The sequence below is a fragment of the Gymnoscopelus microlampas genome, assembly GCF_963454915.1.
Source record: "Gymnoscopelus microlampas genome assembly, chromosome: 13".
In the NCBI taxonomy this organism is placed as follows: domain Eukaryota; kingdom Metazoa; phylum Chordata; class Actinopteri; order Myctophiformes; family Myctophidae; genus Gymnoscopelus; species Gymnoscopelus microlampas.
In genome coordinates, this window is record NC_139950.1 from 37,619,784 (window position 1) to 37,636,621 (window position 16,838).

Sequence of the window (16,838 nt, forward strand, 5' to 3'; positions counted from 1 at the left end):
GTCACTTCCACGTAGAACCCCAGAATAGTTCAAACCACACAAACGGCAATGTAACGCGGATGAGATGAAAGACAGCGCACAAGATGTTTTTTCCTACTCCATTGTGCCGAATCATATTTACAATGTCACCCAGGGGGGATTATTGGCCGTCTCTACTTGGACCTGCGTGGACAGTAGAGTACAGTACAGTACAGTACACTGCACGTACAGTACACAAACACACACCACCTGCACGACTGCAACGTGCACCGTAGCTTCTCACTAGGTGAAGTCATTTCCTGACCTTTTGAAAAGAAACTTCCCTCACTGTCCCAGAGTTACCTCTCACCTACAGTACATGGACACAGGGTGTAAACTAGATTCCAAAACAATGCATCATTTAATTTTGGTCCACACACACACACACACACACGCACACATTCTCGCTCCTCAGAGTTGTCTCAATAGCCCCCCTTTCCCATTGCTAACATTACATACTGTATGCACAGGTCATTTATATTCTCTGCAGAATGGCAGTAAGCGGAGCATGGTAATTGAGCACTGAAGTCACGCTCTGCTGTGGCACCATTTATTTTTATTATTTACAAAACGTTTAGACCAGTGGTTCTCAAACTTTTTCATGTCAAGGACCCCCAAATCATTTGGCTGCGGGCCCGCATTTGAAAAGATTCACAATGCTTAGATTGTAGCTATTTTCAAAAAGCCGATGTACAGTATATAGGGGTAAAGTGGTTAAACTGCTGGGGACCACTGGAACCCCCTCAAGGACCCCTAGGGGTCCCCGCACCCCACTTTGAGAACCACTGCTTTAGACACGCCTGTGCCTGTAAGGCAAGCCCAGGCGCGGCCAGGAACCCAGGTCCAGTCCCTGAGCAGGTTGCATAGTGACCACCGCCACTCCCTCTATGGATGGACGGACCACCCCATCGGTGGGCTTATTCCCTCATAAGTGAGCCCCGGCCAACCTTTTGGGGCTCAGAGGGTGCACCCACGCTAGGCCAATGACCCCTGACCTCCCAGCGGAGGATTATGCTGTTAGAAGTATTATCTGTATAGTCAAGGGGAAACAAACATTCTGGAATTCTGGAATGTTCCACCACATACTTCCTGTCCCTCAATGACTGAAGAGACCACTTTAAGAAGCATATAGAAGATCGGTGTTTCGGAATGGGAGTAGGGTGCAAGCAGGATAAACAGATATCTGTTATTATTTTGCGTGTTTTTTCTTACATAAGGATAGCAAAGAGATAGGAAACTGAGGGCAGAGAGAGAGAGAAGGACACACAACACAGCTCTCCTGCCAGAATAGATCCGGGGATGTTGCAATAAAGTGATCAGACACCAGCTAGAACACAACCTGTGTGTGTGCATGCACTCGTGTGAGTGTGCGCATGTGTGTGGGCTGATGATGATGCATTGTTTTGGAACCTAGTTTATACTGTACACCTTATGTCCATGTACTGTAGGTGAGAGGTAACTCTGGGACAGACAGGGAAGTTACTTTGCAAAAGGTCAGGAAATGACTTCACCTAGTGAGAAGCTACGGTGCACGTTGAAGCCGTGCAGGTGGTGTGTGTTTGTGTACTGTATGTGCAGTGTACAGTCATCGTTACAATGTATTTACTTCATTTTGAACATAGGGCTTCATTTTTAACACACTTTTGGCAACTTTCTATTTTATTTTCATTGTCAGTATATACAGTATACTGAGCAAATGAGTCGTACTTAGAAAAGATCTTAAGTTATGATATTTGTTATATTATTGTTATTATGTTGACCTCGTAAGTGTACTCAAATCTATAAGGATATTTTATCTATGCTAGATATTGTGTGGCAGTTTTATACAGTTCACCGCCATGTGAACCAACTCCAGTCAGCAGTGTTGATTTCATTGACTAAAACTATGACGAAAAATGTTCGATCACCTTTTTTCGGAAAAAGGAAAAAAACGAAATCAAAACGAAATCAAAACTAAGCTATGATGACTAAAACTATGACTAAATATATTGACAATTTCGTCAACAAATAAAAACTAGACTAAAATGTTTGGGAGGGACAAGTGGAGAAGAGATCCAGTAGAACTAAGACAAGTCATCATGGGTGCACAGACCGGAAATAGCAGATCTACAAGCTCACAACGCGTCGCGTTTCGGCATGCAGCTAAGTGAAAATCTTTTCGATGCCGTCACGGCCCGGGGCCGCTATTTTTTTTAAAAACTAGACTAAAAGTAAACATTTCAGATAACTAAAACTTAACATAATTTTATTCAAAAGACTATGACTAGAACTAAATCAAAATTTGCTGTCAAGATCAACACTGGTGGGCAGCAAGGTCGTTTAGTCTGAAGGGGGTAGACTGCCTATTGTCTGTCTGCTGCCTGGTGATCATGTGTCCAGCTGTGCTTCTGGGGCTGATGTGAAAGGTGGACGAGGTTTGGCGGACACACAGGGGAGCTCCGGCTGTCACTATGGCCTATTCATAGGACCTTTAGACACGTCCAAGCTGAGCCGCTGTCCCCCTTTTGATGTGTCATCGACGTGTCTCGGCTCGTGGCTTTGCCATTGAGAATGTCACAGCGGGAGAAAGGGGAGAGCAGCTGGTGTGGTCTGGTCTAAGAGCAGTGCACACACACGTATCTCACATTCCTGAGATCTCATCCTTCTACGACTGCAAAAACATCACTGAAAATACACATTTGGGAGTCCTAGACTTCCTAGACTTAAAGAAACTTTTTTTGTTGAGTATGTTAATACAATATAACTTGTACAATTTGGGTGGTTGTATTTTGTCTCCCTGCTCTTCTATTGAGACATTTAGATTGTGTCAAAGGTCATGTCTCACCTAAACACAGGATCTGACACGAATATTGACCTGATGGTCAATATCCAATTTATCCCCCGAGCAAGCAGGCCGGCTCTATTAGGTCAATGGTAAACATTTCAGCACTTAAGCAAGAAACCAGGTTCAAATCCGGGGTAGAAGAGTAAAGTTACATAGCGCTGCTTTAACCATTTAAGCCTTATTCTCAAAATGTGTTGCATGTGAAAATAGCCAATCTACAAGCTCACCACGCATCGCAATGTAACATGTTGTGAGCTTGAATATCAGTAATGTTTTGAAAAAACTGTTCGCCTATTAATGACATGCTCAAAGTAGGGATTCCAGGTTGAAAGCGGTTAAAGGCAGTTGTAGAAATAAAACGAAACTGAGCCTTCTTTTCCTCTCTCTCTCCTTCTCTGTCTCTCTTGCTCTCCGCCTGTCTTTGAATGCTTTGAAGTCGGGAGCTCACGCTGGGTTCACCCACCGCTCCACTGGAAAGCTTTTCCGGCCTCCGGGCCCAAACTGACAAGGCTAGTTTCAGAACGGGCTATGTGAAACCCCCTGAATGGAGCCGCTCCTGTATTGTGCCAAGACCTTAAAGGAGAAAACAACATGCCTTCTTTACAGGTCCCTGTACATTGTACAATGTCACCAGAGTGAGAGGTCACGCCAACACAATGCAGAGAAAGGCAGAATCCAAGATGATGGTGTCAGATTAAAATGACTACGCTTATAACATTATTATATAACTATTTGCACAAAGGAAGATTCAATATTATCTTTTAATAGTATGGGAACCATGAATTCAATAAACACTATCTTCAATAGCCATATAGTCGAAAATGCCTCCCTTGAGCTTGTATTAACACTACTCTGACATACTGTAAAAGACAACGATTCCAGCAAAATATTGGCAAACCAATACCAATAAGCAGTGTTTTTCTTTGCAGCATGGAGCTAGTAACCAGAGCAAAGCTACAGTAGATATGTTTGATACAAGTGAGAGGAACGCTGCTGGGCTATACTATGAACAGTATTTTATAGGTTACTCATGGTTAACTGTCCAGAATTTGAAATATTTTAATTACAGACTACTGGAATTCTACTAATGTTATTTTCTAAAAAGATTTTTTTTATTTGACCATAGTAAATCATCGTTTGACCCTGTACTTTCCTCAAGTTCAACTAACATTTCTACAGTTGTGGAAAATGTTCTGATTGTAGTCTACATGTGTAGCGCATGGACTCAATTCCCTTATTCTTTGTGTTTATTTTTTTCCACATAAGGCATAAATGTTAAATAAAAATTCGGCAGTGCACACCTCGGGATTAAATGAGACACAAATGCCAAGTTTGAGACCATTCGGTCAGACGCTTTCCAAGTTACACCCGGGACAGAGTGTCACACACACACACACACACACACACACACACACACACACACACACACACACACACACACACACACACACACACACACACACACACACACACACACACACACACACACACACACACACACACACACACACACACACACGCGCGCACACACACACAGATTTGGTAATAGCATAGATAGATACTGTATGCATCTCCATGTTTGCTACCAAATGTGTGGCCCATATGTGGCGCCATTCCTCTATAGTGGGCTGGCACAGCTGTTATATTAATCAAATACACTTTTCATCCTGTATGACTAACAACCCTTACTACTGATTTTAATTGGAGGGAGGATGGCTGAGTAATGTAATGGTTGTAGCCATACATGGCTGATGCCGAATAACCTGCATGACAGCTGGTAACAAATCCAAGATCAAAAGCTTCATTCTACCCTATTCTTTGCACATTTTATATTATTATTTATCCCCAGTGCTTAGTTGTGGTCCTTCCTACTGCCAACCCCCTGTTGGCCTGGGAGAGTGTAGACTACCATGTACCATGTCTCTGATATACACGGAGTCATAAGCCACTTCATGTCAGCTCGCAGGGTTCTCTAGTGCAGTGACAACTACATGATCATTCACCAGCTTCCCTCCAACAAACACTGCCAATTGTGTTTATCAGAGCACCTGGCCAAGCCGGAGGCACCACTGCCGGGATTTGAACCAGTCTCCACTGTGGAGGGTGAGGGTTTTACCTCTACCCTCAGTCCTCACATCCCCAGTTTTATGTTCATTTTAAAAGATAACACACACCTCTTTAGTCTTGGTCATCCTGCCATCCTTCTCCTGGCCACAGATCTGTCTCTGCAGTCGTAGGTTGGTCTCCTGGAGTTGACCAATCTTCTCAATGAGTTGGCAGATGTGTTCTAGGTAGCCCAGACCTGAGCCCAGAGGGTTGGCGCTAGCCTGATGTACCTGGAGTATCACCAGAAATAAGGATTAATCAAAAATAACAGAAGTCTATACAGTAGAGTAGATCAGCAGTGACAAGCTATGAGGAAAAGACAATTTGATGTTGAATGGATTATCCGTCTGTTGATCAAATCAACAGACAGATTTGTCACAGAAGAAATTAGATATTTTCACAAAATAAATTAGACAGAAAGATCACATTGCCCTCGGTAGAAGTCTAAAAGAGTCTTGTCGTAAAGTTAAATAATGTAACATTTTATTATCATATATGTATTTGTAAAATATTGTGGCTTTAAATATGATATGATTATCTGATAACGTCGACTGGTTTTAATGCACTTGAATATTTTATTCATTAATGGATTGCCTGTAAGCAAATAGATCACTGGTGGGTAATATAATCCTTTTTACAAGGAAACAAGAAGCTTAAGTAAGACTGGTGACAGGGTAATGGTACTGTCCACTATGCTGTGGGTATTATAGCAATGTCTCTCCCATAATCCCTAATCCTCAAACTGTCTTATAAAAAAAGGACATGTCATTTTCTGATGGACAGAACAATTTGTTACACAGAATTTTCAGAGGTAAGAGAAGCATGATTGTGAATGGAAGTTTGCCTGAATGTCTGACTCAATTGACATTGATAGATGTAGATGCATATCCTGTACATCATCTATCCTGTAGATGATGTATCCTGTATCCACCCACAGCGTTATTCAACACATGAAGATGCTCCATCATAAGCTACTCTCTCAAACCAGGCTACCTCTTCCACAATCTTCAAATGCTACACACAGAGTCTGTAATTCCGCCCCATAAAAGTTGAGAACAGGAAGCTGTCATCTGCTCTTCAGAGCAGATGACAGCAGAGCAGATGACAGCTGTGACCAATCACAACAACATAAAAAAAAAAAAAATTGGATAAGGATTTCAAGAGACAAACAAAGCACAAAAGGGCTGTATTCTACAATTGTTACAGTTATTACTTTAGTAAAAATAAGTTATAGATTGTCCATGGGCTGAAGGAAGAAAGTCCACTTTTCCCATTTTTTGTGTAACTTTTTGTAGTCCGAGTGTGAATGTTAGTTTTTCCATAGTATATATTTCCCCAATAATGTCCATCCAATTTTCTTTGGTTGGAGGGTCCTGTTGGTACCAGCGACGCGTGATCGCTTTATCACATTTTTATTTTAAAGCAGCTTTGAATTATCTTTTTTTCATCTCCATCTCTGCTAAGCAGCTGCTTTGCCATATTACTTATTATGGGGCCAGGCTTCCAGCATGGACCCATATTGTTATTCGCATTATTCCATTTCTTCTTCTTCTTCTTCTTCTTCTTCTGCCGTTTTTGCCAGTTCTGGCTGAACCGTGCAGTCGCTTTTTATGAAACTCGGCCATATGATAGATGGTCATGAAAAACGATCAAAATATAAATCTCACAATCTTTCGTCAAAAGGTGGCGCTATAGCACTCAGTTGAAAATGACAACTTTGAACAGGTACAACTCATGCCCTGTTTCACCTACAGCCATGAAACTTCGATGCACACATGCGTCTCCTCATGCTGAACAACTTTCACACTCTGACTTTTGACCTCTGACCTTTAGATCTCCCACCATTTTGAATTATATGAAAAACAGTTAAAACCTATCTCCTCCTGGGATTTTTGAGTAATCTGCACGAAACTTTTTACACATGAACTTTGGACCTATACCAAAAAACGTTTGCAAAATATCTTCCATAAGTGAAAAAATGAAGCTTTAATGAGCCAATGAATATTGCAGTTTTATGACAATTATTCATCTGCCCCTAACACATACATGCAGACTTACCATTCTTTGAAACTTTGCAGAAATGTAAAGGGCCATTCCAAATATCACTGAGACCAATCTTACTCCAATTGGTCAAACGGGGGCGCTATAGCAATTTTTTGAAAATTGAAACTTTAAACAGGCAAAAGTCATGCCTCGTTTGGCCGACAGCCATTAGACCTGCTTACACATGTGCCTTGACTAATGAGGAACACATCTATCACGTTGACCAGTAAGCACCGCCCTTAGATTGTCCGCAATCTTGAGCAGTTTGAAAAACACTTAAACCCAGGATTTTTCAGCTATTTGCGTGAAACTGTATGATCTGTGTGATCTCCTTTTTCACAGGTTCTTGTCTGTTGGTGGCTTCTCGCTTAAATGTGTGCCCCACAACCTGAAGGTCACCAGTTCAAGCCTCACTTGGTGCAGACTTCATCTAAGTTGCATTTCACACAACATGACTATCAATGAATACATCTGCAATTGTTAAAGATAACATTAAATACTTAATTGAGTGTTTTTTACATACAGCTGATCTACAATCTCACAACTTTTCAGATAGCAATGAGAGTATGTTTTTTCAATGTATAACATACTTCATTGTGAAAATAGCCAATGTACAATCTGACAACTTTTAATGGTTTGTGAGCTTGTAGATCGGCTACTTTCACTAATTTTGGTTCTGAGGAGATGTACAATTTCTTCATTGGTAAATGGTTTGTGAACGAGTGATCTTAGTGTTAGTGAAACAGGGGCTTGGGTCATGACAGAAGGCAAGAGTTTGTGATCCTCAACAGACAATATCAGCCTGGACAAAGATATAGCACTATAGGTAGTGTTGCAGCTACCTAAGAGTGCTTCATGACCGTAAGGTTGCCGGTTCAAGCCTCACTTGATGCAGACTCATTTAAGTTGAAATGCAAAAAACATGACTCAATCTATTCCGTTTCCATGGCGCTCTCTCTCTCTCTTCAATCTATTCCATGTCTTTCTCTTCAATCTATTCCGTTTCCATGTCTCTCTCTCTGTCTCTTCAATCTATTCCGTTTCCATGTCTCTCTCTCTGTCTCTTCAATCTATTCCATTTCTCTCTCTCTCTCTCTCTCTCTCTCTCTCTCTCTCTCTCTCTCTCTCTCTCTCTCTCTCTCTCTCTCTCTCTCTCTCTCTCTCTCTCTCTCTCTCTCTCTCTCTCTCTCTCTCTCTCTCTCTCTCTCTCTCTCTCTCTCTCTCTCTCTCTCTCTCTCTCTCTCTCTCTCTCTCTCTCTCTCTCTCTCTCTCTCTCTCTCTCTCTCTCTCTCTCTCTGAGGGGTGGCCATAGCTGAGTGGTTAGTGAGCCCGTCTAGGGAGCCAGAGACTCTGGTTGCCCCAGGTACGATTCCAGGCCAGGTCAGCAAATGTGTCGATGAAATGAAATTTGTCCCTGAGCAAGACTCTTAACCCCTAATTGCTCACAGGCACTCATTGGAAACAAGACCGCAAGGACTTTCATGAACTGACCTGTTAAAGGAATTATCATTTCTCTCTCCTGGCCCCATATTATCGCTGCTTGCAGCTATATTTTTGTTTGTTATTTACACGAATGATACAGACCTGTAAGGGTCCATTTGGTTTAGCTGGCGTACCCCCTGGAACCCCCTCAAGGAGTCCTGGGGATCTGTACACTGGACTTGTACACATCTAAAAGAATGAGCTTGCAGATCTGCTTTTTCTTTTACCACATAAGACTCTCTATACTTAGTAAAACAGCCCTGAGTTGGCAGTGTACTTGGTGTGCTCTTTTTTCCCCTCTACACCAAATCTCTTTGGCGAAAATAGCCGATCTTCAAGCTCACATTGTGTCGCAACACACAGCATTGTGAGCTTGTAGATCTGCTACAGGACTTTCAGCGAATGTTCCCAGGGATGCTAGGGCTCAAGTGGTTAAAGTGTTCACCTACTGTATTATGACCTGCCCAAAATTGGGATGGCAGGATGAAAGTGGTTGTACTCCGCCATACGACGAAGTATAAATCAGGCTTTAGTCTGTTCTTACTGGGATGATGTATGGCTTTTAAAAACACAGTTATATGAGAAGCACATATAAGTTTAAGCCAGTCTTACCAACCTGATGCATTCCAATGTCTCTCTTGTCTGTCTCTCTTCATGCTAACATTGACCAGAGGGTCGAAAGAATGAAAGCAATTAACCTCATCCTGACTTTGTTACATAATCGTGACATGCCAGCATCAATTGTGTACATTTTCACTTGTGGTCTTCTGATTAATTGTCAGGGAGTATGTTTTCCATGTTCCCATGGCAGAAATTGAGATATTTTACACAAACAATGTCATAGGATCTATGGGTAGCTTCACTTACAGGATAACATATGTGTTATGTTGCCATTGAGAGGAATGTTTTTGCAGTCAGGTTAGATTTAGAAAAGATAGTCTGCAATACGTTTTTGGGAAGACTTGGTTACGCAGTCCATGATAAATCATAACAATAGTAAAGGAAAAGTTTAAAGTGTCTTTAGGGGTGGGCTGTTTAACGTCAAATGTCACTGCGAATTCATTTAACGTTAAAATTCTGCATGAATTTATTTGCTCTGGGGTGTAGTGGCGTGCCATGGCTTGCCCGGAAGGCGCAGATGTTCACGCTTTTCAGAAATACAAAAAAGGAACTTTTTGAGAAAATATTTACACAATCATCAACATTCCAAAAAGTGTCCCAACAAAAGCAGGATGTGAGCTCAGGTCGGGGTCTCGCACCCTCCTCCTCCCCCCCTTCCAGCAGCCCTTTCCCGTGCCACTGGCTGTGAACGTCCAGTGAGGGAGCTGGCACTCTGGTGGACAGGCTGGACAAACAATAGGACAGCAGCCATAACAGCATGGAGGTCTGACATCATTCACTTCCTCTGACGGAGAAAGAAGATCACACACATGCCGCTTGACCGGGATCCATTACCCACCTTGACATTTTTATCGCCTCAATCTTTCTTTCACACTGCGATTTCTTTATTTGATATTACACTGTAAAAGCCTGAGAGTACTATTCATTTAACATTTATGTTACAAATGGATAAATTAACACTGAGGAGTTCATTGCGTATTGTTCTCAGATTCATTGGATGCTTCTCACATTTGCATTGTCTCAAGGACATACAGTAAATCTAACCACTTAAACCCTCTATACTGAGTAAAACGGACCTGAGTTCCAACTGTACTTGGTACGCTCTCTTTTTTCACTCTACACCAAATCCAGCCGACCCACAAGCTTGTAGATCGTTATTGTCTTGTACCGGTCGCTTGTATTTTTGCCAAACGTTCCCCCCAGAATAGGGACGCTGGAGTTCAAGTGGCTAATAAGAAATGGGCATTTATGGTCTGTAATGATTATGTTGAAATTCCTAATTTAGGAATAAAAGAAGGTCCTACATGTGCTCCCTTCTTTAAAATCTAAATTAACCTTCAACAGGTGGATTTGGTTACTGATCAAACAGGTGGACAGTCAAAGCACTGTAAACAGTAGGCTAATGTAGTTTATGGGCAGCATATTGAGATAAACAGGGGTATTCCTTCTCCCAGGAGATGACACACTGTTCCTCGGGGTAGTTAGTCACGAGAGGCCACTGGCCATTAGTTATTAGTGGCCTTCCTGGCAGAGATGGTGATTGGGTGGGGAGGGCCGATCTTATCAGTTCATCCGCGGCCCCTCAGAGACCCCTGTGGGCACGATGAGGGGGCCAGAGAGTGGAAGAGAGCCTGGGGGTCCGGGGAATGCCCCCTTTTTGCGTGCAGAGAGCGTTTTTGAACGATGCACACACAAAAAAACACTAACATCCACACGCCCTGTTCCCTTCCTCTGCGTTTCCGCTGTCACTGTGAGTGAAAGGACAACAATGTGTTAAACGTGGGAATGGCCAGGGTGACGAGGAAGTGGGTGCCTCTGTGTCCTACTTACAGTCTTGAAGCATTCTTCCTTGTCGCTGTTATTATAACTGCTTGGAATGCGATATAGTAAAAGAAAGATGTGTTTTTCAATGAGCGAGTTATAAAGATTTATATAGTGAGAAAGCTTCTTTTCTTTTTTTCCCCAGCAACTGGGAATAAATCAAAAACAGTTGCGAATTCCTTTGCTGTGTCGCCATGGTTTTCTCTTTTAATTTATTCCCCATCATATCAAATAAATATAAGAATGATAAGGCGAATGATAGCCAAAATCACTATGGAAAACTACGGCCTGCTTTGGCCATTGCTTCTAGATGTTTCCAGCACCTCCTGCATCCAAAATACTTTCCTAAACATGACAGTGTTGGAAAGGAATGAAGCACCAGATGTGGGGTGCGCACAGAGATAGAAAGAAAGGTACGTGCAGTACTCGAACACACGTTCTCCAAGCCAGGCTCTGTTTTTATTTATTTTCTCAACATACAATCTGGAGAGTGAAGATAGCACGCTTGCCTCGCTTTCCCTACAGTCGATCTTTGAAAGCAACCAATGGGGAGCACACTACATGCACGGCGTGCTTTTTTGTGATGAGTTTTCTTTCTGCTTTGACAGAAAAAGAGTTATACTGATTTATTTGAGGGAAGCATGGATAGAGAAATGGGTCAGTGGTGGTGAAACAACGTAGAAGCACATTTGGTTACCTCACCTCTAACACCTCACGCATGAAGACGATATCTCTGATAGTAATGTTAACCACTTAAGGCGGTGTGAGCTTGTAGATCTGATATTTCCGCCATAAAAAAAAATCAAAACATTTACTACTAATTAAGTTAATTAGATTATAATAATACTTTAAAAAATCACACCCAGTGTGAAGTGGGCGGTGTGGTCATAGTGGTCATCACAGGGATGGAAGTGATTCACTTAAAAAAAAAACACAAAAGTGTGTTTTTTTTAAGTGTGCGCGCGTATTTATAGGGCTATGCACATGTGTCATGTATTTCTAGCCAATCACAGTCCTGAATAGAGTCATGGTGGCCAATCACGGTGCAGGGTTAGGGGGGTACACTGGTGGCCAATCACAGCTCAGGGTTGGGGGGGTGCAATTTGGATCGATGTCCAAACCTCACATATAGGGGCGGTTGCACCGCCCAAAAATATATATACACTGTATAAATATACTGTATATACACACACATATACTGTATATAATCATTTTAAAAATATAAAATTTGCACAGTTTCACCACTACGAGTGAATGGAGTGAACCCCATCCTGAGGCCTGCACACCAGTGCTGTGCATGTTCATATGTTACTGCTGAGGAATTCAGTCACAATCACAATTTCAAAAGAATATCCAGGCTTTGTGTTTTAATTGAACCATATTTCACACTGCTACACTGATGAGGGAAGTATGCTTTGAATACCCGGTGGTTTCCCAAATGCGGATACAGACGCTGCAGATCACATGGAGGGCTAAACAAGTCCATATGATCAGCGCTTTTTTCCTGATGTTAGAAATACAACTGCTATGTGCTGTACAGCTCCATCTCTGAGCCATCAACATATTTTATGCGGTCAGGCTGTGTTTTGTTGTTAAGGCAACATATTTTGTTTGACAGGCAACTAAGTAACTGCCAAAGCAAGGTCACTACTGTGTGTCCATCTTGCTCATAAAAACTGCAGAGAAATATGGAAAGAAAAAATAGATGGAATGAAGTGAAGGGGCAAAGCCCTTGATGTTCACTTAGAAAAAGTTCCCTCTTCCTTGGACCACTGAGATTCATTTTAGCAGGCAAAGGAATTACATTATTAGCTGTGGTGACAAGTGACCATAACGGACGGCTACCAGCCTGTCAGCAATGTACCCCTAAAGAAGGCTGAGGTGGGCCCCCTAAAAACCGCCACTGCTCGCAGTTCCCTCAGAGGCCCCAGACATCTATAAAAGGGCCTTTATCTGGGTAAATATGCGAGTAATTTGAGCTATTTGACACCTGTTTGATGCGTCTAGGTAGGCCGCCAAGATTTTGGTTTGGAGAGCAGGCAGGGCGCAGATGAGAGAGGGGCCGCTGGTCGGCGACAATATCGCCACAGCAATCTTCACAGTCACTCAGCACAGATGAACAGGTGCTGCATGACATGCGGGTGCAGGGGAAAGCGACCTCGCACTGTAACGCATGCCCTCTCCACCTTTCCTCCTCTGCCCACATGTAGCAGATTCTGGTGTTTTGGTTCACCCGATCCGTCGGCAAGGATGAAAGCTGTGTCTTCGGTGGGGTCTCTTTGAACGCAACGTTGTTGTGAAAGGTCTTCAAGGGGAGAGATGGAGAGGATGTGTTGAGATATCTGGATATCTGCTTTGATGTACAGTACGTCTAGGTTTTGGAATTTGACCCCCTTATTATTCAATGACATGGTACTGAAGGGAAGTGTACGTTATGCTACAGTAGAATAGAACTATCAATATCTCTCTTTGTCAAACTTTTTTTTTTTTTCATTTTTAGGATATGATCATAGGCTACTCATGTGATTTCATTATCTGTGCCCTGGGAAATCGCTGAAAGGTCATCAAAGTCATCACAAAGCTTTAACCTTGTGGTTCTTGATAAGAAGAACGCCACTTTCTACTCAACCGTGAAAAGGTTCATTTTGGGTTAATAGGAAATTAATCACTTAGTCCGTTCTTCAAACTGAAAAAAAAGGTCAACAAAACAACAACAACAAAAAAACTGGGGGTGTGAAGGCACAGCCAGTGCACCAACCATTGTGCTTCTTGTGTGTCGTGAAGACCCATGAAGCGAGATTCCAACTCTCGTAATATATCACATCTCCCCCACACCCTTTGCCCTAGTTTTTCTGTATCTCTACACTCTCCTATCTAAAATAAAGCATACATATGCCAAAATAAATTTGGTTTCAAAAAGTGCATTTTACTTTTGATCCAGTTCCAAATAATCTACTAGTTATATTTTGAGAATGAGATTGATGCATTAAAGGAGGACTAGCCTTTTGTTAGCATGATTTCAATTCCATCATGAAAAAGCTGATAAATCTCATCACACTCTAAAACAACAGCAGGTATTCATATGGAAAGAAAACTTGAGTCTTTATCAAATTCATATGCTAACAGTTCTCTGTAGCCAAAGACTTAACCAAGGCGTGAGCGTGATGCTTTCAGGACATCAAACAGGTGATTATGACAACCCGTACAGCTGTCAGGTGCACCTCTCTTAGAAGAACACACTGTTTCTTTTTCCAGTTCAGACACGAAAAAGCCAGATGTCAATTTTTTCCCCCCATAAGATGAATGAAAATCACGGGTCTTTACTATCAAGCTTTCATTAGGGAACATGCCACTGCCGGTATGAATGAGTACAGTCGCTTTATTGTCATGCCCTTTGGGAACAAGGAGCAGGTCTGAGCATGATAACTCGGCTCCAATTTACATTTAATACTAGTTTATATACATCGTAGGACAGTGTCCCGCAAAAGTAGAGAACATTTTTGAAAATCCAGGAAAATCTTTTGGAATTTTGAAGATTTCCGCTTGTAACGACAAGCCCAAAATAGGGACGCCTGGTTAAAAGTGGTTTCAAACATTTAGTTCTGAGGTGGCAAGACTGAAGAAAATATCCAATGATTTCAGGCTCTTTGCTTGTAATCATACCCTGAAATAAACTGCGCGAAATACATCGACTCCCATAACCTTATTTTGCCAGCGATGAGATAATTAGCTGGTGACAGAAGCTGGGAAGAGTTGGTAATTAGAGATAATGACAGAGGTCCTAAAATATCTTTGCTGTTCACCCAAAAGGGCTTTCCTAAAGTCAAGTCCCTGCCACTTTGCAGGAAATCCAAATAGCCCCATCTAATTGCCCTTGGACAACAACATCCATTCGTAAGTAAGCACTGTGATACAACAACTGTGACGTCCTGTGTGACAACGTGGAGAAATTAGCAATAGTTTATAAACGGTTTTAATGTCTTTGTATCCATTTGAAGATCTGCATCATGATCTGGGCAAATCACTTTTTTTCATTATCACTTTAAAGTATCTGATTTATCTTAACATTTATGGTAAGTGAGATAAAATAAAATAAATAAATAAAAAATAATTCACAGTACAAAAGAACCACATCAGTGATTTAAGCAGACTGAAAGTTTTAGAAGTCCCTCCAAATTGGCCCTAATTTTTTTATGGGCTGTTGCATAACAAGTAAATAAGACATGGGAAGCATCTGCATATTTGCAAGCGAGCAGTTTGGAGTAAACATGTACAGACAAAATGTTCCTTACCTCACTGATTCTGCAGCATTCCTCCATGTATTCCTCCAGGCTGTCGCTGGTGGTGCTTTTCCTTAGGGCCTGCTCCTCAAATCCAGCTCCCGTCGAGTCATCAGAGGCCCCTGCTGAGCATCGGCTGCTAGGCCTGCTGTTCTCCGAGCAAGCCCTTTCAGTCACACAATTATTTTCCTCAACCTGTTCCGAGTTCACTATATTTGTTTCAGGGGTGTCTCCCAAAGCTCTGTACTGGGCCTCGCCTTCAGTTATGTGCAGTTCTACCCTCTCAGAGGAGCAGAGTTCCATTGACTTGACAATCACACTGTCCTGAGCATCCAACGTCGTACATGGAGGATTATCAATCGAGTTCCCTGTCTCTGCGGTGTCAGAGTCCTGTTGGTGTGTGTGTAGTGTGTCGGGTATCATGCCACTAGTGTTCAAGTGGCAGGAGTCGCAGGAGGACTCTCGACTGTGAACCACAAAGCTCTGTTCAGAGCCCGTTGGTGTCGAGGGAGAGTTAGCTCCACTGGGTAGTTCCACGCCAGAGTCCTCTGACTCAAACTTGTACAGCCTGGGCATCTGGGAGTCTGAGAACATGGCCGCCAGGTAGTCCGTGCTGGTTTCCATCAGAGGCTGTCCAGGAATGTTGTCGTGGTGGGAATTCACCTCGGAGGCTTCTGAGATGTCCTGCTCACAGGCCGACACGGTGGAGATCGTGGACACTGAGTCGTCCGCCATCAGGAGCTTCTCGTGAAAGTTGTTGAAGAGTTTCATTTTGGTCAGCACGACCTCACTGTCCAGCACCATGTCCCCTTTCCCTGTGAAGGGCAGAGAAAGAAAATGTATTCACATGTGCCTTATTGCATACATTACATGGGTTCAGTTTGCACAATTTCTAAAGTTTCCTTTAATTATTCACAATGAAATGAAAGACCTCGAAATACCTGAGTTTGAGCCTAAATTCATGCGTTCCCATGGCATTCAGTATCATCACTGTCATTAAGCATGTTAGCCTGTAAGAAATATGTTGAGAACAAAACAATGAACTGTGACAGTTCAGGGATATTAAACGTGCCCTGTTTTATGAGAGGGCTGATAGTGTGCCTCTTCCAACGGATTCACGGCTGCATGTCCAATTCCTTTGACCATAAGTGACACTGATGTACTAGCAAAATATACATCTAGAGTCCAGAGTCAGCCAAGTATCAACTACTGAAACCTGAGGATTTACACTTAAGGCTATACAATCCTGCATTCTTTGCCTCGGGGGCACACAAATACGGCAGGACACACACTATCTGTCAGTGTCCCCAATACCTGACTGTCTGGCTTTGATCTAGAGCTCCAGTTAATACCATTAGAGGGAGCAGTCATATGTGTCCTCTCCTCTTACTCGCTGCAGGCAATCTGATAGTCTCCCTGTCAATCAAATATTCATTCTTTCCTTTTCCAAACTTTTGGGAGTTCAAGAAAAGCTTCGTGCAGATATCCTTCGTATTTTTCCCTGGGAAAATCCTGGGGTTCTGATTAAACAACCACGTTTTATTTATTTAGTCTAATGGGGCATACTAAACATAGCTCCAAGCACCTTTTGGAATAAGGTAACCCCAGTCCCGTTTGATCACACCTCAACAATAGAGGAGGTT

At 42.4% G+C, this 16,838-nt stretch overlaps 1 protein-coding gene across 5 annotated transcripts in view; it reads right to left on the reverse strand.

The window, feature by feature from the left end:
- Positions 1–16,838, reverse strand: part of LOC311058965 (uncharacterized protein) — a 54,811-nt gene that overhangs the window by 8,242 nt on the left and 29,731 nt on the right. For all 5 annotated transcript variants that reach the window (XM_084076530.1, XM_084076529.1, XM_084076526.1 and 2 more), the window contains 2 exons: positions 15,208–16,010; positions 5,017–5,178 (listed from right to left, as the gene is read on the reverse strand). In XM_084076530.1, the coding sequence (XP_083932656.1) occupies positions 5,017–5,178; positions 15,208–16,010 (965 nt within the window). The remainder of the gene's footprint in view (positions 1–5,016; positions 5,179–15,207; positions 16,011–16,838) is intronic.